We start from the raw sequence: 27,967 nt of genomic DNA on the forward strand, positions 1-27,967 counted from the left end.
GATGGCGCTCAGCTGAGAGCGGCTCGTATGAGAGTCCGGGTGGCGGTGTGGAGAGATTGTCTGGAAGACCCAGTTCCAAATCCCCACCCTGCTTATGGAAGCTTTGCCAGGTGTCTTTAAGCCAGGCACCCCCTCTCAGCATCACCTACACCCTGACCTGGGCCTCAATCCCATCAGAAGCTAAGCAGGGTTGCCCATGGCTACTAATTGGAAGAAGAAGAAGATGATGATATTGGATTTATATCCCGCCCTCCATTCTGAAGAGTCTCAGAGGGGCTCACAATCTCCTTTACCTTCCTCCCCCACAACAGACACCCTGTGAGGTAGATGAAGATATTGGATTTATATCCCACCCTCCACTCCAAAGAGTCTCAGAGCAGCTCACAATCTCCTTTCCCTTCCTCCTCCACAACAGACACCCTGTGAGGTAGATGAAGATATTGGATTTATATCCTGCCCTCCCCTCCGAAGAGTCTCAGAGCGGCTCACAATCTCCTTTACCTTCCTCCTCCACAACAGACACCCTGTGAGGTGGATGAGGCTGAAAGGGCTCTCACAGCAGCTGCCCTTTCAAGGACAACCTCTGCCAGAGCTATGGCCATGCTAGCAGGTGCAAGTGGAGGAGTGGGGGAATCCAACCCCATTCTCCCAGATAAGAGAGCTATGGCTGGCCCAAGGCCATTCCAGCAGTTGCAAGTGGAGGAGTGGGGAATCCAACCTGGTTCTCCCAGATAAGAGAGCTATGGCTGGCCCAAGGCCATTCCAGCAGTTGCAAGTGGAGGAGTGGGGAATCCAACCTGGTTCTCCCAGATAAGAGAGCTATGGCTGACCCAAGGCCATTCCAGCAGCTGCAAGTGGAGGAGTGGGGAATCCAACCCGATTCTCCCAGATAAGAGAGCTCTGGCTGACCCAAAGCCATTCCAGCAGCTGCAAGTGGAGGAGTGGGGAATCCAACCCGGTTCTCCCAGATAAGAGAGCTGTGGCTGACCCAAGGCCATTCCAGCAGCTGCAAGTGGAGGAGTGGGGAATCCAACCCGATTCTCCCAGATAAGAGAGCTCTGGCTGACCCAAAGCCATTCCAGCAGCTGCAAGTGGAGGAGTGGGGAATCCAACCCGGTTCTCCCAGATAAGAGAGCTGTGGCTGGCCCAAGGCCATTCCAGCAGCTGCAAGTGGAGGAGTGGGGAATCCAACCCGGTTCTCCCAGATGAGAGCTCTGGCTGACCCAAGGCCATTCCAGCAGGTGTAAGTGGAGGAGTGGGGAATCAAACCCGGTTCTCCCAGATAAGAGAGCTCTGGCTGACCCAAAGCCATTCCAGCAGGTGCAAGTGGAGGAGTGGGGAATCCAACCCGGTTCTCCCAGATAAGAGAGCTCTAGCTGACCCAAGGCCATTCCAGCAGCTGCAAGTGGAGGAGTGGGGAATCCAACCCGGTTCTCCCAGATAAGAGAGCTCTAGCTGACCCAAGGCCATTCCAGCAGGTGCAAGTGGAGGAGCAGGGAATCCAACCCGGTTCTCCCAGATAAGAGAGCTCTGGCTGACCCAAAGCCATTCCAGCAGGTGCAAGTGGAGGAGTGAGGAATCAAACCCGGTTCTCCCAGATAAGAGTCCTCACACTTAACCACTACACCAAACTGGCTCTCCCAAGAGCGAACTCCCAAGGAATACCAGGGGTGTGACGCAGAGTCAGGCGATGGCAAACCACCTCTGAAACATCTCTTGCCTTAAAGACAAGTCCAGCTTGCCACTAGCGTAACACGAAGATCTAGAACTTGCAGCTGCCGAACCATCTTAGGATCTCCCAGCTAATCTACACATAAGGCTGTATGATAGTTAATTACTCACCTAACCTACCTCACAGGTTAGCTGTGAGGATAAAATTGAGTAGAGGAGGAGGAGAAGAAGATGATATTGGATTGATATCCCGCCCTCCACTCCAAATCTCAGAGTCTCAGAGCAGCCTACAATCTCCTATATCTTCTCCCCCCACAACAGACACCCTGTGAGATGGATGGGGCTGAGAGAGCTCTCACAGCAACTGCCCTTTCAAGGACAACTTCTGTGAAAGCTCTGGCTAACCCAAGGCCATTCCAGCGGGTGCAAGTGGAGGAATGGGGAATCAAACCCGGTTCTCCCAGATAAGAGAGCTCTGGCTGACCCAAGGCCATTCCAGCAGGTGCAAGTGGAGGAGTGGGGAATCCAACCCGGTTCTCCCAGATAAGAGAGCTCTGGCTGACCCAAGGCCATTCCAGCAGGTGCAAGTGGAGGAGTGGGGAATCCAACCCGGTTCTCCCAGATAAGAGAGCTCTGGCTGACCCAAGGCCATTCCAGCAGGTGCAAGTGGAGGAGTGGGGAATCCAACCCGGTTCTCCTAGATAAGAGAGCTCTGGCTGACCCAAGGCCATTCCAGCAGGTGCAAGTGGAGGAGTGGGGAATCCAACCCGGTTCTCCCAGATAAGAGAGCTCTGGCTGACCCAAGGCCATTCCAGCAGGTGCAAGTGGAGGAGTGGGGAATCCAACCCGGTTCTCCTAGATAAGAGAGCTCTGGCTGACCCAAGGCCATTCCAGCAGGTGCAAGTGGAGGAGTGGGGAATCCAACCCGGTTCTCCTAGATAAGAGAGCTCTGGCTGACCCAAGGCCATTCCAGCAGGTGCAAGTGGAGGAGTGGGGAATCCAACCCGGTTCTCCCAGATAAGAGAGCTCTGGCTGACCCAAGGCCATTCCAGCAGGTGCAAGTGGAGGAGTGGGGAATCCAACCCGGTTCTCCCAGATAAGAGAGCTCTGGCTGACCCAAGGCCATTCCAGCAGGTGCAAGTGGAGGAGTGGGGAATCCAACCCGGTTCTCCCAGATAAGAGAGCTCTGGCTGACCCAAGGCCATTCCAGCAGGTGCAAGTGGAGGAGTGGGGAATCCAACCCGGTTCTCCCAGATAAGAGAGCTCTGGCTGACCCAAGGCCATTCCAGCAGGTGCAAGTGGAGGAGTGGGGAATCCAACCCGGTTCTCCCAGATAAGAGAGCTCTGGCTGACCCAAGGCCATTCCAGCAATTGCAAGTGGAGGAGTGGGGAATCCAACCCGGTTCTCCTAGATAAGAGAGCTCTGGCTGACCCAAGGCCATTCCAGCAGGTGCAAGTGGAGGAGTGGGGAATCCAACCCGGTTCTCCCAGATAAGAGAGCTCTGGCTGACCCAAGGCCATTCCAGCAGGTGCAAGTGGAGGAGTGGGGAATCCAACCCGGTTCTCCCAGATAAGAGAGCTCTGGCTGACCCAAGGCCATTCCAGCAGGTGCAAGTGGAGGAGTGGGGAATCCAACCCGGTTCTCCTAGATAAGAGAGCTCTGGCTGACCCAAGGCCATTCCAGCAGGTGCAAGTGGAGGAGTGGGGAATCCAACCCGGTTCTCCCAGATAAGAGAGCTCTGGCTGACCCAAGGCCATTCCAGCAGGTGCAAGTGGAGGAGTGGGGAATCCAACCCGGTTCTCCCAGATAAGAGAGCTCTGGCTGACCCAAGGCCATTCCAGCAGCTGCAAGTGGAGGGGTGGGGAATCCAACCCGGTTCTCCCAGATAAGAGAGCTCTGGCTGACCCAAGGCCATTCCAGCAGGTGCAAGTGGAGGAGTGGGGAATCAAACCCGTTCTCCCAGATAAGAGAGCTCTGGCTGACCCAAGGCCATTCCAGCAGCTGCAAGTGGAGGAGTGGGGAATCCAACCCGGTTCTCCCAGATAAGAGAGCTCTGGCTGACCCAAGGCCATTCCAGCAGCTGCAAGTGGAGGAGTGGGGAATCCAACCCGGTTCTCCCAGATAAGAGAGCTCTGGCTGACCCAAGGCCATTCCAGCAGGTGCAAGTGGAGGAGTGGGGAATCCAACCCGGTTCTCCCAGATAAAGAGAGCTCTGGTTGACCCAAGGCCATTCCAGCGGGTGCAAGTGGAGGAGTGGGGAATCAAACCCAGTTCTTCCAGATAGGAGTCCGTGCACTTCACCACTACACCAAACCGGCTCTTGTTGTCAGCCACTTTGAGTCCTTACTGGAGAGAAGCGTGGGTTAGAAATGAGGCCAGTCAATAAATATGGGCTGAGGGGGGCGGGGAGGGTAGGGGAGGGGGGAGATTGTTCCCACCTGGACTGTTCAGTCTTGCTAAGATCTTTGGCAGTCACATGTTGAGGAAACCGAGTTGCAAAGCTGCTCCAAACATTTTAGAAGTCAGCCAGGCCTTTTTGTGTAGCAGGACCTCCTTTGGCTATTAGGCCACACCCCCCTGATGGAGCCAGTCCTCCAAGAGCATACAATAGGCCCTGTGCGAAGAGCCCTGTAAGCTCTTGGAGGATTGGCTACATCAGGTGGGTGTGGCCAAATATGCAAAGGAGTTTTGCTGCAAACCCCCCCCCCCCGGAAGTCACTGAATGTTCACCTCGTAAAATGCTACTATGATGTCCGAAGTCAGCTTCACAACAAAAGCTGACGTTGAAACTTAAAAGATTTTAAACATGAGATCAATATTCAAAACGACTTTTTTTTTGGTTGGATCAATATGTGAACAAAGCTAATACGAAATTTACTAACTTCTTCTGACAGTCAGATACTACCACGTGTAGATTCTGTTAATTAATATTTTGCTCCTCCAGAAAAAAAATGTATTTTTAAAATTTCAAACATCTATACGCCCACCTTTGTCATGAACACCTCAGGACTGAAGGTGGGTAATATTTACTGCCAACATCCAGAGAGAGACATTTTAGTGCGCAAAGCTGTTTGCACAGCTTGGCGGATGAGCACTGCATATTGGGTTATGTAGTCTTGTATTATTTTAATGTACTTCATTTATACCTTGCCTTTCTCCCCAGTGGGTACCGAAAGTGGCTTATATTATTCTCCTGTCCTCTATTTTACCCTAACAACAACCTTGTAAGGTAGCTTATTCACCAGACACTGGACAGTTTGTTTCCTGCAATATTTTAATTGCATGGAATGCCTGATTTCCAAAATCAGGTGCTGAGTGTGAGAGAGGAAACCTTGGTGTTAAGGGTCAGAACTGCAAGTTGGCATACGGGGAGGGGCTGTGGCACAGTAGAAGAGTCTCAACTTTGTGTGCCGAAGGTCCAAGTTCAACCCCTGGCATCTCCAGGTTAAAAGGACCACGTAACAGTTGATTGGAAAGACCTCTGTTGGAGACCCTGGAGAGCTGCTGCCAGTCTGAGTAGACAATACTGACCTTGATAGACTGATGTTCAGTATAAAACTGCTTCATGTGTATATTGGGGAGGGGCCGTGGCTCAGTGGAAGAGCCCAGAAGGTCCCAGGTTCAATCCCCAGCATCTCCAGTTGAAAGGACCAGGCAGGAGGTGATGGGAAAGACCTCAGCCTGGAAAGCTGCTGCCAGTCTGAGTAGACAAGACTGACTTTGATGGACTGAGGGTGTGATTCAGTAGAAGGCACCTTGATACGTTCAATCTGAAGTCATTTTGCAGGCCGGTGCTGTCACAACACAGTTGTTTGGGAGGATGCCATCCCTCAGATAAGCTTGGCATCAGAGTTCAGAAGCAGATGAAACATGACCTCCACTTGGTCAATTATTGCCGTAGCTAGAATGCAGCTACCGCTCAGCTGGCCCGGGGAGAGATCCAAGGCAGTATTCATCAGGTTGCCCAACTCAGATGCCTAGAGATCCATAATCCCCAAGAGACGCACCCTACAAGGAAGATTGTCATATTGAACAGAAACCGCAAGAGCTGTTGCTATACTGAATTCTGGTTCTCTGTTTCAGGTTTTCGATTCCCGTTCTCTTCGCACGGACTCCGTGATTGGGGAATTCCGGGTAATGGTGGCCTTCATTTCATTGTATAATTAAGAAAAGGGCTCTACATTTTTGGCGGGGCTTTGAAGTGTTAAAAAGCAGTGTAGCGCAGTTGGCACCATGTTTAGTTGGTTTGCAAGGCAGTGTGGTAAAGCTGCAGTACTGCAGTCGGACCCCTCTGCTCACGACATGAGTCTGATCTCGGTGGAAGCTGGGTTCAGGTAGCTGGCTCAAGGTTGACTCAGCTTTCCATTCTTCTGAGTTTGGTAAAATGAGTAACCAACTTGCGGGGGGGGGGGGGAGTGTAGATGACTGGGGAAGGCAATGGCAAAGCACTCCATAAAAAGTCTCCTGTGAAAATGTTGAGATGCGATGTCACCCCAGAGTCAGAAACGACTGGTGCTTGCACAGGGGACGACCTTTACCTTTAGGCTTCTGCAGAGATCCTGCCTCCTGCAAAAAAGCTCTGCAGGAAAGGAGAGAACCCAACTTCTCTGCAAACCACCCACCTGCATTGAAGACAGGTAGGGTGGCTTTTTTGGCCACTGTGTGTCACAGAGTGATGGACTGGATGGGCCATTGGCCTGATCCAACAGGGCTTCTTTTATGCTCTTATGTGACACAGAGTGTTGGACTGGAAGGGCCATTGGCCTGATCCAACATGGCTTCTCTTATGTTCTTATGTGACACAGAGTGTTGGACTGGAGGGGCCATTGGCCTGATCCAACAGGGCTTCTCTTATGTTCTTCTGTGACACAGAATGTTGGACTGGAGGGGCCATTGGCCTGATCCAACAGGGCTTCTCTTATGTTCTTATGTGACACAGAGTGTTGGACTGGATGGGCCATTGGCCTCATCCAACATGGCTTCTCTTATGTTCTTATGTGACACAGAGTGTTGGACTGGAGGGGCCACTAGCCTGATCCAACAGGGCTTCTCTTATGTTCTTATGTGACACAGAATGTTGGACTGGATGGGCCATTGGCCTCATCCAACATGGCTTCTCTTATGTTCTTATGTGACACAGAGTGTTGGACTGGAAGGGCCATTGGCCTAATCCAACAGGGTTTCTCTTATGTTCTTATGTGACACAGAGTGATGGACTGGATGGGCCACTGGCCTGATCCAATCTCTCGGCTTGGCTTCGCGAACGAAGATTTAAGAAGGGTGCAATAGTCCACGTTTGCTGCAGGCTCGCTGGTGGCTGACAAGACCAATGTGGGACAGGCAGGTCCGGCCACAGCGGCTGCAGGGAAAAGTCTGATTTAGGGTTGGTCCTGTAGCAGTGCGATTCTTCCTCAATCTCCTTTTGTCCTCAAGACCAGCTATGCGTGTGTTCTCAAAGGAAGAGACAGCCTGGTGGATGGTGTGCCTCCATGCTTTGCGATCTGAGGCTAGGTCAGACCACTGGTGATGGTTGATGTGACAGGTGCTAAGGGATTTCTTCAAGGAGTCCTTGTACCTCTTCTTTGGTGCCCCTCTATTTCGATGGCCGGTGGAGAGTTCGCCATACAGGGCAATCTTGGGAAGGCGGTGGTTTTCCATCCTGATCCAATAGGGCTTCTTTTATGCTCTTATGTGACACAGAGTGTTGGACTGGAAGGGCCATTGGCCTGATCCAACATGGCTTCTCTTATGTTCTTATGTGACACAGAGTGTTGGACTGGAAGGGCCATTGGCCTGATCCAACAGGGCTTCTCTTATGTTCTTATGTGACACAGAGTGATGGACTGGATGGGCCACTGGCCTGATCCAATAGGGCTTCTTTTATGCTCTTATGTGACACAGAGTGTTGGACTGGAAGGGCCATTGGCCTGATCCAACAGGGCTTCTCTTATGTTCTTATGTGACACAGAGTGTTGGACTGGATGGGCCACTGGCCTGATCCAACAGGGCTTCTCTTATGTTCTCTGGGCTTCTGCCAGCAGTAGATGCTTCATCTCACAGCTGCTGGTGTCTTCTGCACAATCCTTCCAGGGGTGGGGTAGCTATGGCTATTACAGCACTCACTCTTTATTGCTGATTTTGTGAGCTAACCGAGTGCCTGAGCTCTTTTTCAACTGTCAATAAACTCTGTTTGCTCAAAGTTACTTTCATGTCGGACACCTTGACCGTTTTCGCACACAGCTTACCACGGGGTCACATTCCTGTTCTCTCTGCAGCGTCCGTCGCATTTTCCATTATCTGCGCCGAAGTTACAGGAAGTGCTGCGGCTTTTGCGTAGCAAACGTAAACCGCTAAAACCCAGTTTACGTTTGCTGCTCAAAAGCCGCGGCACTCCCTGTAACTCCGGTGCAGATAATGGAAAATCCGACAGACGCTGGGTAGAGAACAGGAACGTGACCGCGTGGTAAGCTGTGTGCGAAAATGGTCTTAGTTGAAACAGTCACAGAAAAGTTAGATTATTTGCTTTTTAAATAGAGGTAAAGAGTCGAGATTGGCCTTCTTATCTTGTTATATCAGATGTACACTGCTGATTGGCTTTTGGATGTGGGAGTGGAATCTCTTGTTACCCTGTCTGGAGTTGGCAACCCGAGGTGTTGGGGCTGTTGATGAACATCTCTGTAGATTTATGAAACCCCCAGGGAAAGATTTCATAAGTGCTTCTTTGTTTGTGATTGAATTTACAGATGGACGTTGGGGCAATTTACGCTGAACCGAGTGAGTGCCATCATCTTGGGAACAAGATGCGCGATTCAGCATGGGGAAGTCCTGGGATGTTGTGTTTTGCTGCTTTTGTCAAAAGCAGAAATCTCCAAACCTTTTAAATGGAGAATTTTAAAAGGAGGGGGAGGAGAGAAATGCAGACTTCGAGATTGAGAGGAGAAGAAGAAGAAGAAGAATTGCAGATTTATACGCCACCCTTCTCTCTGAATCAGAGACTCAGAGTGGCTTACAATCTCCTTTGTCTTCTCCCTCCACAACAGACATCCTGTGAGGTGGGTGGGGCTGAGAGAGTTCTGACAGAAGCTGCCCTTTCAAGGACAACCTCTGCCAGAGTTATGGCTAACCCAAGGCCATTCCAGCAGCTGCAAGTGGAGGAGTGGGGAATCCAACTCGGTTCTCCCAGATAGGAAACCTCTGGCTGACCCAAGACCATTCCAGCAGGTGCAAGTGGAGGAGTGGGGAATCCAACTCGGTTCTCCCAGATAAGAGAGTTATGGCTGACCCAAGGCCATTCCAGCAGCTGCAAGTGGAGGAGGGGGGAATCAAACCCGGTTCTCCCAGATAAGAGTCCACACACTTCACCACTACACCAAACTGGAGGGAGGACATTCAAATTAACAGCTAGAAAGTTGTAGTGCTTGAAGGACAGTCTGCAAGAAGAGCCATGCACAGGGAGAAATTTTTCCAGGGGGGAGGGGGAGCAGGGGGCAGAATCTAGATTCAAAGACTGAGGTAACCTCAATAGCAGAAGTAGGGTTTTCAACCTTCAGGGGAGACCTGGAGATCTGGTATTACAACTGACCTCCAGCCAATTAAGATCAGCTCCCCTGGAAAAATGGCTGCTTGGAGGGTGGGCTTTTTGGCGTACCCCCTCCCTTCCCCAAACCCTACCCTCTCTGCCCCCAGATCTCTGGGATTTTCCCACCCTGGTTGACTGGGCTGGCGCCTGTGTTCCCTCTAAGCTGAGTTAGCGTGAGCTAGCTCACCATTCTTTTTAGCTTCCAGCTCTCACAGTTTTGTCTTAGCTCAGGAAGGATGGCCCCAGAGCTAACTCATTTCTGCAGAGGCTCACAACTTTCATGCCAGCAGCTCATGGAGAAGAATTTTTGCTCACAGCTCAGAGGGGGGATTGGCTGGCACCCTTCTGCCCCATGCTGGGTCCCCCCAGATGTGTGAGTGCAGCTTGGTTTCCGCTCCCGCATTCTGCTTGGGATGGCACGGGCTGCTCCAACTGGGCAGTTGAGCTATTCGACGCAAATGTGATTTTCTGCATGCATCTGCTTTGAATGATCCTTCCAGAGCACTGCTTCCTCCGAAAGTGGCTGCTGCTTTCTGACCCGGAAGATTTCTCGGCAGGGGCCAAAGGCTACTTGAAGGTCAGCCTGTACGTCCTGGGGCCTGGGGATGAGGTGCTGGTGAGTATGGGGCTTCAGAGATGGGGGTGGGTCAGGGCCGGAGGAAAGGCTAGGCTTCCCAACCCTCCCCCCCTGGCGGGGGACCCCAGGATTTCCAGCCTCTTCCCCCGCTCCCCAAAAAAACGGAAGTGGGGGAGGGGGGAAACGGCGCCAAGGAGCATGGCGAGCCGCCCCATCCCGGAGTGGGCGAGGCCGCCGCGCCACTGCCGCCCCCTCCCCGCCCACTGCAGCTGCTCCTCTGAGATGGGCCCAGGCTGAGCCCATCTCGGAGGAGCAGCCAAGAGGCGGCAGCAGCGCAGGCAAAACCAGAGAAGGGGAGGGCAGAGGCAGGCCAGGAGCATGGTGAGCCGCAAATCCGGGCCCTTCTAGGACCCGGACTCGCGGCTCGCCACGCCCCCGGCCCGCCTCCACCCCCCCCCCCCCGATTCCACCCCAGAGGCGGAGCGGAGTGGGCGAGGCCGCCGCGCCACTGCTGCCCCCCACCGCCCCACTGCAGCTGCTCCTCCGAGATGGGCTCAGCCTGAGCCCATCTCGGAGGAGCAGCCACAGCGAGCGGAGAAGAGGCGGCAGCTGCACAGCGGCGTTGCCCGCTCCGAGACGGGGCGGCTCACCACGCTCCCCGGTGCCGTTTCCCCCCCTAGCTCCACCTCAGTGTCTCCTGGCTCCACCCCCAAAGTCTCCTGGCTCCACCCCCAAAGTCCCCAGATATTTCTGGGATTGGACTTGGCAACCCTAGGAAAGGCGCCTGGGTCACCTCCAGCCTCTCGGCTCTTTTCTACCTTGACCAGGATGGGGCAAAGTCATTTAACCTTCAGAGGAAAAAATCTGATGGGATAAATTCTAGAAGGCCAAAACAGAGAGAGAGAGAGAAGTTCCACATTCAGAGGCAGTCAACTTCTGAATCCCAGAACCAGGAGGCAGCCTCAGGGGAAGGCCTTGGCCTCTCTACCCTGTTGTTGGCTCTCCAGAGGAACTGGCTGGCCCCTATGTGAGACGATAGGCCTTCATAAAAGCATCAGAAGAGCCTTAGTGGATCAGACCAGGGAGGGTCCATCTAGTCCAGCCTGCTCTCTCACACAGGGGCCAGCCAGTTCCTCTGGAGGGCCAACAACAGGGCAGAGAGGCCGAGGCCTTCCCCTGAGAAGAACATAAGAAGAGTCCTGCAGGGTCAGACCAGGGAGGGTCCATCTAGTCCAGCCTCCTGTCTCAGAGGCCGACGAGTTCCTCTGGAGGGCCAACAACAGAGCAGAGAGGCCGAGGCCTTCCCCTGAGAAGAACATAAGAAGAGCCCTGCAGGGTCAGACCAGGGAGGGTCCATCTAGTCCAGCCTCCTGTCTCAGAGGCCGACGAGTTCCTCTGGAGGGCCAACAACAGAGCAGAGACGCCGAGGCCTTCCCCTGAGAAGAACATAAGAAGAGCCCTGCAGGGTCAGACCAGGGAGGGTTCATCTCGTCCAGCCTCCTGTCTCAGAGGCCGACGAGTTCCTCTGGAGGGCCAACAACAGGGCAGAGAGGCCGAGGCCTTCCCCTGAGAAGAACATGAGAAGAGCCCTGCTGGGTCAGACCAGTGAGGGTCCATCTAGTCCAGCCTCCTGTCTCAAGCAGAGGCCAACCAGGTCCTCTGAAGGGCCAGCAACAGGGCAGAGAGGCCGAGGCCTTCCCCTGAGAAGAACATGTGAAGAGCCCTGCTAGATCAGACCAGTGAGGGTTCATGTAGTCCAGCCTCCTGTCTCACACAGTGGCCAGCCAGTTCCTCTGGAGGGTCAACAATAGGGCAGAGAGGCTGAGGCCTTCCCCTGAGAAGAACTTCAGAAGAGCCCTGCTGGGTCAGACCAGGGAGGGTCCCTCTAGTCCAGCCTCCTGTCTCACACAGGGGCCAACCAGTTCTTCTGGAGGGCCAACAACAGGGCAGAGAAGCTGAGGCCTTCCGTTGATGTTGCCTCCTGGCTCTAGGATTCAGAGGCTGACTTCACTGGAGGCCCTCAAGTTCTAATATTTTGAGAGTGGGAGGGAAATTTCTCTTTGTCAACTCTCTGCATCCCATGCATAATTTTATAAACCTTCTATCGTGCCCCCTTAGTCTTCTCTTTTCTGATCTGAAAAGTCCTAGATCCTCCAGCTTTTACTCCTAGGGAAGGTGCTTCAACCCCCACAACACCTTGATTTCCCTCCTGTGCACTTTTTCCACCTCTGCAATGTCCTTTTGGAGATAAGGTGACCAGAATTGTGCACAGTGTTCCAAATGAGGCTGCATCACAAATCTATGGGGCATTACAATATCAACTGTTTTGTTTTCAATTCCTTTGCTATTCCTCTCCATCATGGAGTTTTTCATTGTTTCCACACCCCGGGTTGAAATTTTCATTGCGCTTTCTATCCCAATGCCAAGATTTTATTCAGTCGCACTGTTATACAGTGCAGACCCAAATGGCATGCATTTAAATTTAGGATTTTTGGTTCCAGCATCACCGTCCTCTTGCCTGCACTGAACTTCGTTTGCCCCATGGTTCCTCACTCATCCAGCTGAGAGACATCCCCCTGGAGCTCTAACCACTGGGCCACAGTGGCTCTCATGGGTGACGGGCGCGCTGAGACCCCTGTCTGAGACTGGCTAACAGTGTTTAATAAAACCATTTAAAAACCTTTTAAGTATCTTTTTATACTTCACTAGAAATATCCATTCACGTAACAATATTATCGCGGAGGTCCATTCTCACATTCCAATATTACAAGAATGGTCCTATGAGCACCTGGATATAGGCTCATTTCGTCAATGGACTTCCTCAGGAGTAATCCTTCCTGTATTTCTTCCAGGGTTACCAGCCTCTTGTAACAACTCAGTGTTAATGCTCTTCTGCAACATCTTCTGTCTTAAGTTTTCTCATCCACTCAGTGACATTTAAGTGCATATATTTCTATTAGGAGCTTAAGCCAGTCGAAACTTATTCATTTAACCAGATGCACAAGCCTTCTGGAGTTTGCTGGCCAATAGTTCTCTGCAATACTCTTATTAATAATAATAATAATAATAATAATAATAATAATAATAATAATAATAAATTTTATTTGTACCCCGCCCTCCCCCGCCGAAGCAGGCTCAGGGCGGCTAACAACACAGTGACCAATGGTACATTAATAAATAAACATTAATAAACAACATAGTAACCAATGGTGCATTAATTAAAACCATTACATTAAGAACATTAAATTAAGCATTAACTTAACCTTAAAAACCAGTAGAACATTAATTAAAACAAACTATAACATTATCACTGACGCTATTCTAGTTAGTGCTAATGGCGGATTTTCTTCGTTGTAGAATTGTACTTCAGCTGTTCATAAAAGCTAATTTAAAAAGAGTGGTCTTGCAGGCCCTGCGGAACTGATCAAGGTTCCGCAGGGCCCGCACCTCCTCTGGAAGTTGGTTCCAGAGGTATGGGGCCGCAGCCGAGAAGGCCCGTGAGCGGGTGTTCTGTAGTTTAACTTCTCTTGGCCCAGGGGTAGTCAGTCTGTTTTTTCCTACTGACCTCAGTGCTCTCTGGGGCTCGTACGGGGAGAGGCGGTCCTTCAGGTAGGCCGGTCCTCGGCCATATAGGGCTTTAAAGGAAATAACCAGCACTTTGTACTGGACCCGGTATACAATCGGCAACCAGTGCAGCTCGCATAGCCCCGGCCGTACATGTTCCCATCTTGGGAGACCAAGCAGCAGCCTGGCCGCCGCGTTCTGCACTAGTTGTAATTTCCGGGTCCAGCACAGAGGCAGCCCCATGTAGAGGGCGTTACAGTAGTCCAGTCGTGAGGTGACCGTCGCATGGATCACCGTCGCTAGGTTAGAAGCAAGCTGTTCTTATAGATGGCCAATTGCTCTTATACTCTCTTATACATTCTTAATTTTGAGCAAGCCATTCTTTTGGCAGCAAATTAGCTCAAAGCCATTTAAGTGTATGCTGCGGAAGAGCATTAACATTGGGTTGTTGCAAGAGGCTGGTAACCTGGAAGAAATACAGGAAGGATTACTCCTGAGGAACTCCATTGACGAAATGAACCTATATCTGAGTGCTCATAGGACCTTTTGAGTAATATTGGAATGTGAGAATGGACCTCTGTGATAATATTGTTACGTGAATGGATATTTCTAGTGAAGTATAAAAAGATATTTAAAAGGTTTTTTAGTGGTTTTATTAAACATTGTTAGCCAGTACATCACAGTATTTGTTTCTTTCTGTCAAGCGTCGATATTTCTCAATAATCAAGCTTTTGTTGGTTAATCAAAAGTTGCTTTATTGTAAAAACTCCATAGCTTGCTCCAGGGACGGACTCCTTGGAAGTAATGACATACGTAGTATTGAATAGTAATTTATAGGCAGACTTCAAAAGGCAGGGTTACAGATAACGTCAAAAGAACAACACAGAGATGTAAATTCAGTTGTAGGTTCAAAGACTACTCACTAGTATCTCTGTTATGGCTAAGGAATGTCAGCTAATAAAAACATCTCCCATTCTCACACATTCTCTGGGAACCGATAAGACCTGGCTGTGTGAATCTGGGGGAGAGGCATTCTACACCGTTAACACAAGGTTACTCTAAACATCCTGGATTTATTATGCACCCATTGAAGGAAAGAGAAGGGGGAGTAGGAAAGGGGGGGGAAAGGCAATGGTGAGGCTCTACTTCGTCTCTAGCCTGTCTGCTAAACACATATAGAAACAACATATAGAAATAGCATGCTTGACACTTTGATTGTCTGTCTTATCAACTGTGATCCCTTATTGTTGATTCCCCTGTTCAAATATGGCTGATGTCTGGGGGGAGGGGATGGGGTGTACTGCCCCTGGCTGGCCTTGTGGCACCCCTGTATCTCCCAGGGCATGATGCTTTGCTTGAGCCCCAAGAAACTGCATGGGAGTCCCCAACTGTTGCCTTTTCCACCCAATTTGCAGATGGAGAAAAAGGAAGGTGCTGAAGAGAAGGAAGACATCGAAGGCAACATTCTCCGGCCGACTGGTGTGTGCCTCCGAGGGGCCCATTTCTCCCTCCGGATCTATAGAGCCGAAGACCTGCCCCAGAGTGAGTATTTTGGAGGGGGAGGATGGAGGGGCACAGGGCAAAATTTCGGGAACCCAGCCAAGCTCTCTCAGCCCCACCCACCTCACAGGGTGTGGGGGAAGAAGATGAAGGAGATTGTAAGCTGCTCTGAGTCTCTGATTCAGAGTGAAGGGCGGGATAAAAATCTGCAATTCTTCTTTAAAGGGTGGGCAAGGCCCTCTGGATTGGCTGCGGAAGAACGTCACCTACTTCTGTGTCTGCTACGGCACAGGAGGATACATTCGTGCAAAGCATCAGTCGCAAAAGGACTTTTCTCCTTGTTATGCAAAAAAGTAAACTCCTAGCAGGAAGGCTGCGTAGGTTTGTAGCTTCAATTCGTGAGATCACAGATGCTAGGCAGGGTCAGTACTTGAATGGACCGACCCTGCAGAGGCCAACCAAGGGCTGTGGCCCAGTGGCAGAGCCTCTGCTTGGCGTGCGGAAGGTCCCAGGTTCAATCCCCGGCATCACCAGTTAAAAGGGCCAGGCAGGAGGTGATGGGAAAGACCTCAGCCTGAGACCCTGGAGACTAATGGAGAAGGGCCATAGCTCAGGGGCAGAGCCTCTGCTTGGCATGCGGAAGGTCCCAGGTTCAATCCCTGGCATCTCTAGTTAAAAGGGCCAGGCAGGAGGTGATAGGGAAAGAAAGACCTTTCTCTGTTTTCTTCAGTTGTTTAAATGTTTTTACCTGTCCCTCCCTGGAGACCCTGATTGGGTGGAAAGATGGCACAAAAATCCTTTCAATAAACATCAATGCAAAAATAACAGCAGCCCAAATTTCAAGGCAAGAAAAAATTATGCCAGTGACAAATTAAATTTAAAAGCAAGTTTGGTGTAGTGGTTAAGTGCGGACTCTTCTCTGGGAGAACTGGGTTTGACTCCTCCACATGCACCTGCTGGAATGGCCTTGGGTTAGCCATAGCTCTTGTAGGAGTTGAAAAGGCAGCTGCTGGGAGAGCCCTCTCAGCCCTACCCACCTCACAGGGTGTCTGTTGTGGGGGGAGAAGTTAAAGGAGATTGTAAGCCGTTCTGAGTCTCTAAATCAGAGAGAAGGGCAGGGTATAAATCTGCAGTTTTTGTCATCGTCTTCTTTGATTCCCCCATCCTCCATTGCACCTGCTGGAATGGCCTTGGGTCGGCCCTAGCTCCGGCAGAGGTTGTACTTGAAAGGGCAGCTGCTGTGAGAGTCCTCTCAGCCCCATGCACATCACAGGGTGTTTGTTGTGGGGGGGGGGGAGATAAAGGAGATTGTGAGCCGCTCTGAGATTTGGAGTGGAGGGTGGGATATAAATCTAATATCATCATCTTCTTCTTCTGCTGCTTCTTCTTCTTGATAAAAAAAGGGAACAGAACCCATGACCACTGAGGATCAGCGTTTAGCTTCAGTTATTGCTCCCCCCCTTATCTTGTATATAGCCTTTGCATATGTCAAAACTTCTTAATTAAGTTGTATGCTAATTCGCTGTACACCTATGTAGAGGCCTATATAGATATTAAACATTAGCTTCCATTTCTGTGTGTCTGAGGAAGCATGCTGGCACACAAAAGCTCCTACTTTGAGGCCTATATAGCAGGGGTGGCCAATGTTTTTTGCCTACAACTCCCATCAGCCCCAGCCAGCATGGCCAATGGCTGGGGCCGATGGGAGTTGTAGACAAAAAACATCTGGAGAGCTACCCTTGGCCACCCCTGCTACATAGATATTAAACATTAGCTTCCATTTCTGTGTGTCTGAGGAAACGTGCTGGCACACAAAAGCTCATACTTTGAATACACTTTTGTTGGTCTTAAAGGAGCCACTGGACTCAAAATCTGTTTTCTTAGCTCCTTAGTTCAGTTTCCTGCAAGTTCCATTTTTTTTATCACCATGCTAGAAGTGTTGAGGGTAAGCCTCTTCCAGATTTGAAGAAGGGACTCAAGGAAGAAGGAGCCCAAGGGTTTCCTGTAGCTTCTCCTCCACAGATAGCCATTGCTTGACCTCCCTCTGATTTCTATTCCTTCCCAGTGGATGACGCCATCTTGGACGGTGTCAGGCAGATCTTTGGGTTCGACAGCAATAAGAAGAACTTGGTGGATCCTTTTGTGGAGGTCACCTTTGCTGGCAAAACGGTAAGCCGGATCTCCTTTGGGAAAAGTGGGGGGAGGACAGAAAGCCCTTGTCTCATTCACAAAGGTTGGGGAATTGGTCCAAGGGTGTCCTCAATTGGTGGTTTGGCTTCTGACATATGGCAAGAGGCTCTGATGGGATGATGATGATGATGATGATGATGATGATGATGATGATGATGATGATGATGATATTGGATTTATATCCCGCCCTCAACTCCGAAGAGTCTCAGAGCGGCTCACAATCTCCTTTACCTTCTTCCCCCACAACAGACACCCTGTGAGGTGGGTGGGGCTAAGAGAGCTCTTACAGCAGCTGCCCTTTCAAGGACAACCTCTGCCAGGGCTATGGCTAACCCAAGGCCATTCCAGCAGGTGCAAGTGGAGGAGTGGGGAATCAAACCCGGTTCTCCCAGATAAGAGTCCACACACTTAACCACTACACCAAACTGGATAGAGCAGCTGTCATGCATGCAGAAGTTCCCACGTTCCAATCCTAGGGCCTCTAGTTCAAAAAGGGACTGGAGAGGTCTCAGATCTTGGAGAACTGCAGCTGCTCAGAAGGGACAATCCCAGGCTGGGTGGATCAACAACAGATGTTCTTGGGTGCTCTGCTGAAGATAGCTGGGTTTTAAAAACATGTGTGGCCCCAGAAGGCAGGACCAGAACCAACAGGTTGAAATTAAATCAGAAGAGTTTCCAGCTCAACATTAGGAAGAACTTCCTGACCAGTTAGAGTGGTTCCTCAGTGGAACGGGCTTCCTCCTCGGGAGGTGGTGGGCTCTCCTTCCTTGGAGGTTTTGAAACAGAGGCTAGATGGCCATCTGACAGCGATGAAGATCCTGTGAATTTAGGGAGAAGTCTTTGTGAGTTTCCTGCGTTGTGCAGGGGGTTGGACTAGATGACCCTGGAGGTCCCTTCCAACTCTAGGATTCTATTAGGAAGAACTTCCTGACTGTTAGAGCAGTTCCTCGGTGGAACAGACTTCCTCCTTGGGAGGTGGTGGCCTCTCCTTCCTTGGAGGTTTTTAAACAGAGGCTAGATGGCCATCTGACAGCAATGCTGATCCTGTGAATTTAGGGGGAGGGGTCTGTGAGTTTCCTGCATTGTGCTGGAGGTTGGAGTAGATGACCCTGGGGGGTCCTTTCCAATTCTATGTATCAGTACTGCAGGGGTTGAAGGCACATGTCATTTGCTATACAACAAGACCTAATATTTGTGTTTCAAAATACCTTAACTCCACCTTTTCTGGCTGTGGCAGCTTGTACTGTTGTAGGAAATACGTTTTCTGGACATATTGCCTAAAGTGCCCCTGAACTCCCTTGTGGCCCTGCCAGTTAAACCTCTTCTTGTGAGAGGCAACAAGGTCCTTTTGCATGGGCCTTCAGCATGCCCAGCGCCGCTGACTTCTGAACCTTCCTCCCGATTTTGTGTCTCCTCCTTGTGTCCTCCTGAGGAGTGACTGAATGATGAAGCGGATGTCTTGATGCTGTGCCTTCTCTTCTTCTTCTTCCCTGGAGAGCCAGTTTGGTGTAGTGGTTAAGTGTGCGGACTCTTCTTTGGGAGAACGGAGTTGGATTCCCCACTCCTCCACTTGCAATTGCTGGAATGGCCTTGGGTCACCAAGAGCTCTCTTATCTGGGAGAACCAGGTTGGATTCCCCACTCCTCCACTTGCAGCTGCTGGGATGGCCTTGGGTCAGCCAGAGCTCTCTTATCTGGAAGAACCAGGTTTGATTCCCCACTCCTCCACTTGCAGCTGCTGGAATGGCCTTGGGTTAGCCAGAGCTCTCTTATCTGGCAGAACCGGGTTGGATTCCCCACTCCTCCACTTGCAGCTGCCGGAATGGCCTTGGGTCAGCCATAGCTTTCATAGGAGTTGTCCTTGAAAGGGCAGCTGCTGTGAGAGCCCTCTCAGCTCCACCCAACTCACAGGGTGTCTGATGGGGGGGAGAAGATATAGGAGATATAGGACTCTGAGTCTCTGAAGGGTGGGGTATAAATCTACACTCTTCTTCTTCTTCAGCTCTGTAGCAAGGTCCTGGAGAAGACGGCCAACCCCCAGTGGAATCAAAGCATCACCCTCCCAGCCATGGTGAGCAAAGTGGGTGTACCTTCCTTTGGAGGCTCCTCTATCAGTTCTGTGCTCTGAGCTGCTCCCACTGTGGCTCTGTGGAAGAGCCTCTGCTTGGTATGCAGAAGATCCCGGGTTCAATCCCCAGCATCTCCAGTCAGACGGACCAGCAGGAGGTGGTGTGAAAGACTTCCACCTTAGACCCTGGAGGGTCACTCCCTGCTGGTCTGTGTTGACAGTACTGACCTTGAATGGCCAAGGGTCTGGTTCAACCTAAGGCCACTTCATGACCTTTTCTTGTCTTCTCCTCTTCCTAGTTTCCTTCCATGTGTGAGAAGATGAGGATCCGGGTCATGGACTGGTGAGTTTGGGATACAGTCGCCAGTGTGAGAAGATGAAAGCAAAGCAGGACTTGAAGGACAATCTGTCCTGGTTTGGGCTGTCCTAGGAGGAGAGATTCCACCATTGAACAACTCTTACTTTTACTCAAGGGTGGAATTCTAGCAGGAGCTCCTTTGCATATTAGGCCACACCCCTCCTGATGTAGCCAATCCTCCAAGAGCTTACAAAAAAAAAGAGCCTTGTAAGCTCTTGGAGGATTGGCTACATCAGGAGGGGTGTGGCCTAATATGCAAAGGAGCTCCTGCTAGAATTCCATCCCTGGCCATACCCCCCTGATGTAGCCAATCCTCCAAGAGCTTACAAAAAAGAGCCTTGTAAGCTCTTGGAGGATTGGCTACATCAGGAGGGGTGTGGCCTAATATGCAGAGGAGCTCCTGCTAGAATTCCACCGCTGCTTTCACTTTACTCTTACTTGAAATTGATCAACGGAGTTTTATTCCGGGCAGAAGCTTTCGTGTGCAAGCTCCCTTCTTCAGACTAGTTTCTGGAAGCATCTGAAGAAGTGTGCAGGCAAGCACCCCAAACCTCACCTTTTGAATAAAATTGTTTTGCTCTTAAAGGTGCTGCTGGATCCAAGCTGCGTTCTGCTTCAGGCCAGCCCGGCCCCCCCACCTGAGGCTGTCTTCATGGTTGGCAGTGCAGGAATTTCAGACGTTTCAATTAAAAATCCTGTTTTCCTTTCAGGGACCGCGTCACTCACAATGACGTTGTCGGCACCAGCTACCTGCGCATGTCACAGATCTCGGCCCCAGGAGGGGAGCTGGAAGGTATTGCTGTCATGAGGCCTTGGGACCTCAGAAGCGCGGCTGAGGGGGGCAATACCAGAGGGGAGGGGGGGTGATGGTGGTGTCTGAGGCCAGCAAGGGTTTGTTTCTGAGACCCTTGGAAAAGCCCGAGCAGGAAGTTTTACTGGGGTCAGGGCAAGGAGGGCAACCGCCTTCCCTCCCTTTTAATCCCCCACCCCGAAAACTTTACAAGCACTGGCTGCTTCTCGGGGGGGGGGGGGGGGGCGGGGCATGCTGCCAGCCCCACCTGTCTGTAATGAACTGCTGGTCCCTGCTGCCATTAGGGTTGCCAAGCTCCAGGCGAGGCCTGGAGATCTCCTGGAATTACAACAGGATCATCTTATGCCACAGATCAGTTCCCTGAAGTAAATGGCTGCTCTGCAGGGTGGACTCTGTGGCATTCGACTCTGGTGGGATCCTTCTGCTTCACAAAGCCCCACCCTCCCCATACTTCACCACCAAATCTCTGGCAATTTCTCCAAGAGGGAGCTGGCACCCTAGGCATGGCAACAATGTGGTTTAGAGTCTCTCTCTGTCTGTCTCTCTCTCTGTCTGTTTGCCTCTGTCTGTCTGTTTGCCTCTCTCTCTGTCTCTGTCTCTCTCTCTGTCTGTTTGCCTCTGTCTGTCTCTGTCTCTCTCTGTCTGTCTATCTCTCTCTCTCTGTCTGTCTCTGTCTGTCTTTCTGTTTCTGTCTCTCTCTCTCTCTGTCTCTCTGTCTGTCTGTCTGTCTCTGTCTGTCTCTCTGTCTGTCTGTCTGTCTCTGTCTGTCTCTGTCTGTTTGCCTCTCTCTGTCTATCTGTCTGTCTCTCTCTTCACCTTGTTTCTAACACCAAAGTTATGGATTTAGGTGTTTCTTTGACTGATGGATTCATTTCAGGGGATTCCTGCAGCTGCATTTTCCCCCCCCTCTGCTTGACCCATTGCCCTCCCTCCCCCATCTATTTTTTCCTTCCCTCCTCTTTGTCTTGCTGCTCTCAAACCTCTGACCTTCATTTTTGTGGCTCTCAAACACCTGACGCTTACTCTGCGTGGCTCTTACATTAAGCAAATTTGGCCTTTCCTGGTTTAAAGGGAATCCTGCATGTGAGTGAGTCGGTCCTGTCTTGGAGCACAAGGTCTAACGCCTCATAAGAACGTAAGAGAAGCCATGTTGGATCAGGCCAATGGCCCATCCAGTCCAACACTCTGTGTCACACAGTGGCCAAAAAAATTTATTTTTATATATACACATATACATACACATACACACACACACTGTGGCTAATAGCCACTGATGGACCTCTGCTCCATATTTTTATCTAAACCCCTCTTGAAGGTGGCCATGCTTGTGGCCGCCACCACCTCCTGTGGCAGTGAATTCCACATGTTAATCACCCTTTGGGTGAAGAAGTACTCCCTTTTATCCATTTTAACCTGTCCCTAGAAGTCAGGTCTTTCTTTTTACCCTCTGGCCCTTGTCCTAGAGCTCTTCTCTTCTCCTGTGCTGTCTCCAAGCTGGGCTGACCCTGGAGACCTCGGCTTCCTCCTTTAACTCTTCCTCCTGTTTCTTTGTGCCTCAGATGAGTCCCCTGCCCATTCGAAGCTTCCCAAAGCAAGCCACAGTAGGTTCCTTGGCATGCCGCACTCTCCTCCTCACACCCCCCCCCCCACATCGATAACTCCTTCCCCTCTTCCCAGCACTATTATTTGGTGCCTGTTAAGAATGGGAGACTAGTGTGTGGCTGACGGCTGCCTTGTCCCAATGATCTGCTGGGAGAGTGGACTTCCCCCCACCTCCTTGTCTGCGCCCCTTGCATGCGTGTTCCGGGGAGAGGGGGGGACATCTCCGGATGGATGATTGGTGCATGGGATTCACTGATGAAACGGATCCAGTTCTTGCAGGGCGCTTTTTCTTAGCTGGGTCTTTGAGTCTTTGTTTGCATGCGAGGGAGGGAGGGAGGCAGGTGGAAAGGAGAGGAAGGGGCAAAGGAAGGGGAAATGAGGAACTCTCTGAGATTTGCTTCTCCAGCACTTTGGGCTGCTTAATTTTGGGACCAGTTTGGGGTGTGTGTGTGCCCTGAGACATCTGAATGGACTTTGGGGTTTTGGGAGAGAACATAAGAACATAAGAGAAGCCATGTTGGATCAGGCCAACGGCCCATCAAGTCCAACACTCTGTGTCACACAGTGGCAAAAAATGTTATATACACACATACACTGTGGCTAATAGCCACTGGTGGACCTGTGCTCCATACACTGTGGCTAATAGCCACTGATGGACCTGTGCTCCATATTTTTATCTAAACCCCTCTTGAAGGTGGCTATACTTGTGGCCGCCACCACCTCCTGTGGCAGTGAATTCCACATGTTAATCACCCTTTGGGTGAAGAAGTACTTCCTTTTATCCGTCTTAACCTGTCTGCTCAGCAATTTCATCGAATGCCCACGAGTTCTTGTATTGTGAGAAAGGGAGAAAAGTACTTCTTTCTCTACTTTCTCCATTCCATGCATTATCTTGTAAACCTCTATCATGTCACCCCGCAGTCGACGTTTCTCCAAGCTAAAGAGTCCCAAGCGTTTCAACCTTTCTTCATAGGGAAAGTGCTCCAGCCCTTTAATCATTCTAGTTGCCCTTCTCTGCACCTTCTCTAAAGCTATAATATCCTTTCTGAGGTGCGGCGACCAGAACTGCACACAGTACTCCAAATGAGACCGCACCATCGATTTATACAGGGGCATTATGATACTGGCTGATTTGTTTTCAATTCCCTTCCTAATAATTCCCAGCATGGCATTGGCCTTTTTTATTGCAAACGCACACTGTCTTGACACTTTCAGTGAGTCATCTATCATGACCCCAAGATCTCTCTCTTGATCAGTCTCTGCCAGTTCACACCCCATCAACTTGTATTTGTAGCTGGGATTCTTAGCCCCAATGTGCATTACTTTGCACTTGGCCACATTGAACCGCATCTGCCACGTTGACGCCCACTCACCCAGCCTCAACAGATCCCTTTGGAGTTCCTCACAATCCTCTCTGGTTCTCACCACCCTGAACAATTTAGTGTCATCCGCAAACTTGGCCACTTCACTGCTCACTCCGAACTCTAAATCATTTATGAACAAGTTAAAAAGCATGGGACCCAGTACCGAGCCCTGCGGCACTCCACTGCTTACCGTCCTCCACTGCGAAGACTGCCCATTTATACTCACTCTCTGCTTCCTATTACTCAGCCAGTTTTTGATCCACAAGAGGACCTGTCCTTTTACTCCATGATTCTCAAGCTTTCTAAGGAGCCTTTGATGAGGAACTTTATCAAAAGCTTTCTGGAAGTCAAGGTAAACAACATCTATCGGGTCTCCTTTGTCCACATGTTTGTTCACCCCCTCAAAGAAATGCAACAGGTTAGTGAGGCAAGATCTTCCCTTGCAGAACCCATGCTGAGTCTTCCTCAATAACCCGTGTTCATCAATGTGCCTACTCATTCTGTCCTTGATAATGGTTTCTACCAACTTTCCCGGTATTGAAGTCAGACTGACTGGCCTGTAGTTTCCCGGATCTCCTCTGGAACCTTTTTTAAAGATGGGGGTGACATTTGCTACCTTCCAGTCCTCAGGAATGGAGGCAGATTTCAATGAAAGATTACAGATTTTTGTTAGAAGATCCACAAGTTCAACTTTGAGTTCCTTCAGAACTCTCGGATGTATGCCATCCGGACCCGGTGACTTATTAGTTTTTAATTTGTCTATCAGTTGTAGGACCTCCTCATTTGTCACCTCAATCTGACTCAGGTCTTTCAACACCCCTTCCAAAATTAGTGGTTCTGGGGCGGGCAAAAAGTTCTCGTCTTCTACAGTGAAGACGGAGGCAAAAAATTCATTTAGCTTTTCAGCCATTTCCCTATCCTCCTTCAGTAATCCTTTTACCCCATGGTCATCCAAGGGCCCCACTGCCTCCCTGGCTGGTTTCCTACTTCTAATATATTTGAAGAAAGTTTTATTGTTGGTCTTTATGTTTTTTGCAATATGCTCCTCATAGTCCCTTTTTGCCTGCCTGATCACAGTCTTGCATTTGATTTGCCACAGCCTGTGTTCCCTTTTACTAATCTCACTTGGACTGGTTTTCCACCGCTTAAAGGAGTCCTTCTTACCTTTTACAGCTTCCATTACTTTATTTGTTAACCACGCAGGCCTTTTCTTATGCCTGTTTGTGCCTTTCCTAACTTGTGGTATGTATTTTATCTGAGCTTCTAGGATTATAGTTTTAAATAGCGTCCAAGCTTTCTCAAGGGTTTTGACCGTATGTACCTTTCCTTTCAGTTTCTTCCTCACATGCCTCCTCATCTCAGTGTATTTACCCCTTTTAAAGTTAAACGTGGTTGTGGTGGTCTTTTTGGACAACTCCCTATTTATACAAACGGTGAAATCAATAACATTATGGTCACTGCTCCCAAGCGGCGCAATCACTTTTACATCTCTCACCAAGTCTTGGGCATTACTTAGGACCAAATCCAGGATCGCCCCACCCCTGGTAGGTTCTGAGACCATCTGCTCCATAGCACAGTCATTGAGAGCATCAAGAAACTCAATCTCTTTCTCTCGACCAGAACACATATTGACCCAATCAATCTGCGGGTAGTTAAAATCACCTATTACAACACAGTTTTTACGTTTAGCCGCTATCTTTAAGCCTTCCATCATATTATAATCGTCCTCTCTCTTTTGATTTGGTGGGCGATAACAAACTCCCATAGTTAAATTTCCTTTTGGGCCCTCTATTTCAACCCAAAGCATTTCTAAAAGTGAATCTAATTCTCTGATCTCAGCCTTACTGGACCGTATATCCTCTCTGACATACAGAGCCACCCCACCTCCAACCCTTCCCTCCCTATCCTTCCGATATAGCTTATATCCAGGAATCACCGTGTCCCACTGATTCTCCTCATTCCACCAAGTTTCTGAAATTCCCACAATGTCTATGTTTTCTCCCAGCACTAAACATTCCAATTCACCAATTTTACTTTGAACACTTCTAGCATTTGCATACAAACATCTATAATTTCCCAGGCGAGCTAGGCCCGCCACCTTCCTCCTGCCGCCTCGAGACACTGGCAGACAGTCCATATTGTTTGTCACCTTCACAGTGGACAACTCCGGTCCGTTACCCGGTAGAAAAATAGCAGCTAACCCTTCATCTCTTTGAGACGAGTCCTCCCGAACCAGAGACATTTCATCTCCTGTCGGCTTTCCCCCAAGATTTAGTTTAAAAACTGCTCTGCCACCTTTTTGATTTTAAGCGCCAGCAGCCTGGTTCCATCCGGGGACAAGTGGAGACCGTCTCTTTTGTACAGCTCCCGCTTGTTCCAGAAAGCATCCCAGTGCCTAACAAACTTAAACTCTTCCTCCTTACACCATCGTCTCATCCACACATTGAGACTTCTAATTTGTGCCTGTCTCTCCTGCCCTGCACGTGGAACAGGTAGCACTTCCGAGAAGGCTACCTTGGAGGTCCTGGCCTTAAGTCTCCCGCCTAGCAGCCTAAATTTTTCCTCCAGGACCTCACGACTGCATTTCCCCACATCGTTGGTGCCAACATGCACCACGACCACAGGCTCCTCCCCAGCACTGTCTATCAGTCTATCTACTACACGCGTAATGTCCGCTACCTTCGCACCAGGCAGGCAAGTCACCATACGGTCAGTACGCGGTTTCGCCACCCGGCTGTCTACTTGCCTAATGATCGAATCACCAACTACCAATACCCCCCCTCTCCCCCTGCTCAGGGATGGTTCCTTGGCGCGAAAGGATTCCCGCTCACCGACCGAAGAAGAGGTCCCTTCTGAGGGCGCATTCCCCTTATCCTCAGCACGGTGCCCTGTTCCCTCTCGACCCTCACGCTCTCTGGCAGCAACGGGGCTGCTACGTTCAGAGTGGGGCTCATCTAATACGCCCCCGAGAGTCTTCCCCAAGTGCCTAACTGACCGTCTCTGCTTCTCCAGGGCAGTCACCTCGGCCTCAAGGGTACGAACTCGTTCCCTGAGGACCAGGAGCTCCTTGCATCGAGCACACACCCAAGACTTCTGTCCTTTGGGCAGATAGTCATACATGTGACACTCAGTGCAAAACACTGGAAAGCCCCCAACCCCCTGCTGGCATTCTATCTTCATTGTATATATATATATATATATATATTAAAATATACAGTCCTCTTTAAATGCTGTTTAAGTGGCTCCCCTTCTGGCGGGTCAACTTACCTAAACTTACCTTATTGGGAACTTACCTTATTTGGAGAACAAGGAAGCCAGGGATCTGGGTTCCTGCTCCTTAGAGAGCCCCTAGGCGAAGAGCCACAGGCCAAGAGCCCTTTAGCTCTCGCCCTTCGGCTCGCGCCAAAGGCTCGCGCCTTTGGCAAGGCGCAGCTTAAAATGCAAAGAGGTGGAGCAGGGCACTCCTCAGCAATCACTCTCAATCAGCAGCAATCACTCTCAATCTCTTTCACCCTTAAGGCAGTCAACCAAACAAAGAGCAGTCAACCAAACAAAGAGCAGTTCCCCAGCTATCACACCTTAGAATTTTAGGCAGCCCCACAAACCTTAGAATGTAGTCCTTCAAAACTCAGAAATTCTCAGCAATTTCTCCAGCTGTCTCAGCTATCAGAGCTGCTCTGCTCCTCCCAGACCTCTGTGAGATGTGCTCAGCCTTTGGCAAGGCGCAGCTTAAAATGCAAAGAGGTGGAGCAGGGCACTCCTCAGCAATCACTCTCGATCAGCAGCAATCACTCTCAATCTCTTTCACCCTTAAGGCAGTCAACCAAACAAAGAGCAGTCAACCAAACAAAGAGCAGTTCCCCAGCTATCACACCTTAGAATTTTAGGCAGCCCCACAAACCTTAGAATGTAGAGCTACTGGGAAGATCTGTTGGGGACCATAAGAGAGCCTTGCATGGATTTCCTGCTTGTGTGTGGATAAACTACCTCCATAGTCTCTCGAGATAACACGCTCTCTCTCTCTCTCTCTCTCTCTGGTGTTCCTTCCAGTGGACGACGGGTTGGGCTTCTTGCCAACCTTTGGGCCATGTTTCATAAACCTGTACGGCAGCCCGAGAGAATTCACAGGATTCCCAGACCCCTATGAAGAGCTCAACATGGGCAAGGTGAAGTGGCTGTTTGGGGCCAAGGGGACTGACCAATGCTGTTCTCTGAGCGTTGCTGATTCCCATCACCTTGAGAGAGATGGTCTGCGGTCAGATGGTAAACTATCGCGAGGCTGCGAAGTTTCCAGGAGAATGCAGTGGCCTCACAGGTCTGAGGGATGTTTCTCAGATGCCTGATAGGTCCTTCAAAGGCCTTTGTGTTATCCGTGAGGCACTCTTCTCTTTGATTGCCAGATCTGTGCTGTTTGGGGGCACAATTCAAAGTGTGTCTCTTTTCTCCAAGAGTTCTTCCAGCTGGTCCATCCTGGCCTTGTTTTCCTTGTGACAAGTAGACATCCACGTGCATGTCTTCCTCTTTGGAAGGCACCAAGTTCAGAGCTAGTGAGGCAGAGTGAAAGATTGGGGGAGGGGGAATGTGTGCAGTGGTTGAGAGTGTTGGATTAGGACTTGGTAGGCTGGGGTTCAAATCCTCCCTCTGCCATGAAGCCCTCGGGTTAACTTTGGAGGAGATGAAGCA

General features: G+C 50.3%; 1 protein-coding gene across 1 annotated transcript in view; it reads left to right on the forward strand.

Annotated features, from left to right (window-relative positions):
• Window positions 1-27,967, forward strand: part of DYSF (dysferlin) — a 301,818-nt gene that overhangs the window by 52,014 nt on the left and 221,837 nt on the right. The window contains exons 9-18 of the mRNA XM_060247222.1: window positions 5,756-5,806; window positions 8,416-8,446; window positions 9,752-9,867; window positions 14,808-14,934; window positions 16,958-17,061; window positions 19,084-19,152; window positions 19,449-19,492; window positions 20,218-20,300; window positions 21,878-21,919; window positions 27,335-27,450. Of these exons, the coding sequence (XP_060103205.1) occupies window positions 5,756-5,806; window positions 8,416-8,446; window positions 9,752-9,867; window positions 14,808-14,934; window positions 16,958-17,061; window positions 19,084-19,152; window positions 19,449-19,492; window positions 20,218-20,300; window positions 21,878-21,919; window positions 27,335-27,450 (783 nt within the window). The remainder of the gene's footprint in view (window positions 1-5,755; window positions 5,807-8,415; window positions 8,447-9,751; window positions 9,868-14,807; window positions 14,935-16,957; window positions 17,062-19,083; window positions 19,153-19,448; window positions 19,493-20,217; window positions 20,301-21,877; window positions 21,920-27,334; window positions 27,451-27,967) is intronic.

This window comes from Heteronotia binoei, chromosome 9 (assembly GCF_032191835.1).
Source record: "Heteronotia binoei isolate CCM8104 ecotype False Entrance Well chromosome 9, APGP_CSIRO_Hbin_v1, whole genome shotgun sequence".
Lineage (NCBI taxonomy): Eukaryota > Metazoa > Chordata > Lepidosauria > Squamata > Gekkonidae > Heteronotia > Heteronotia binoei.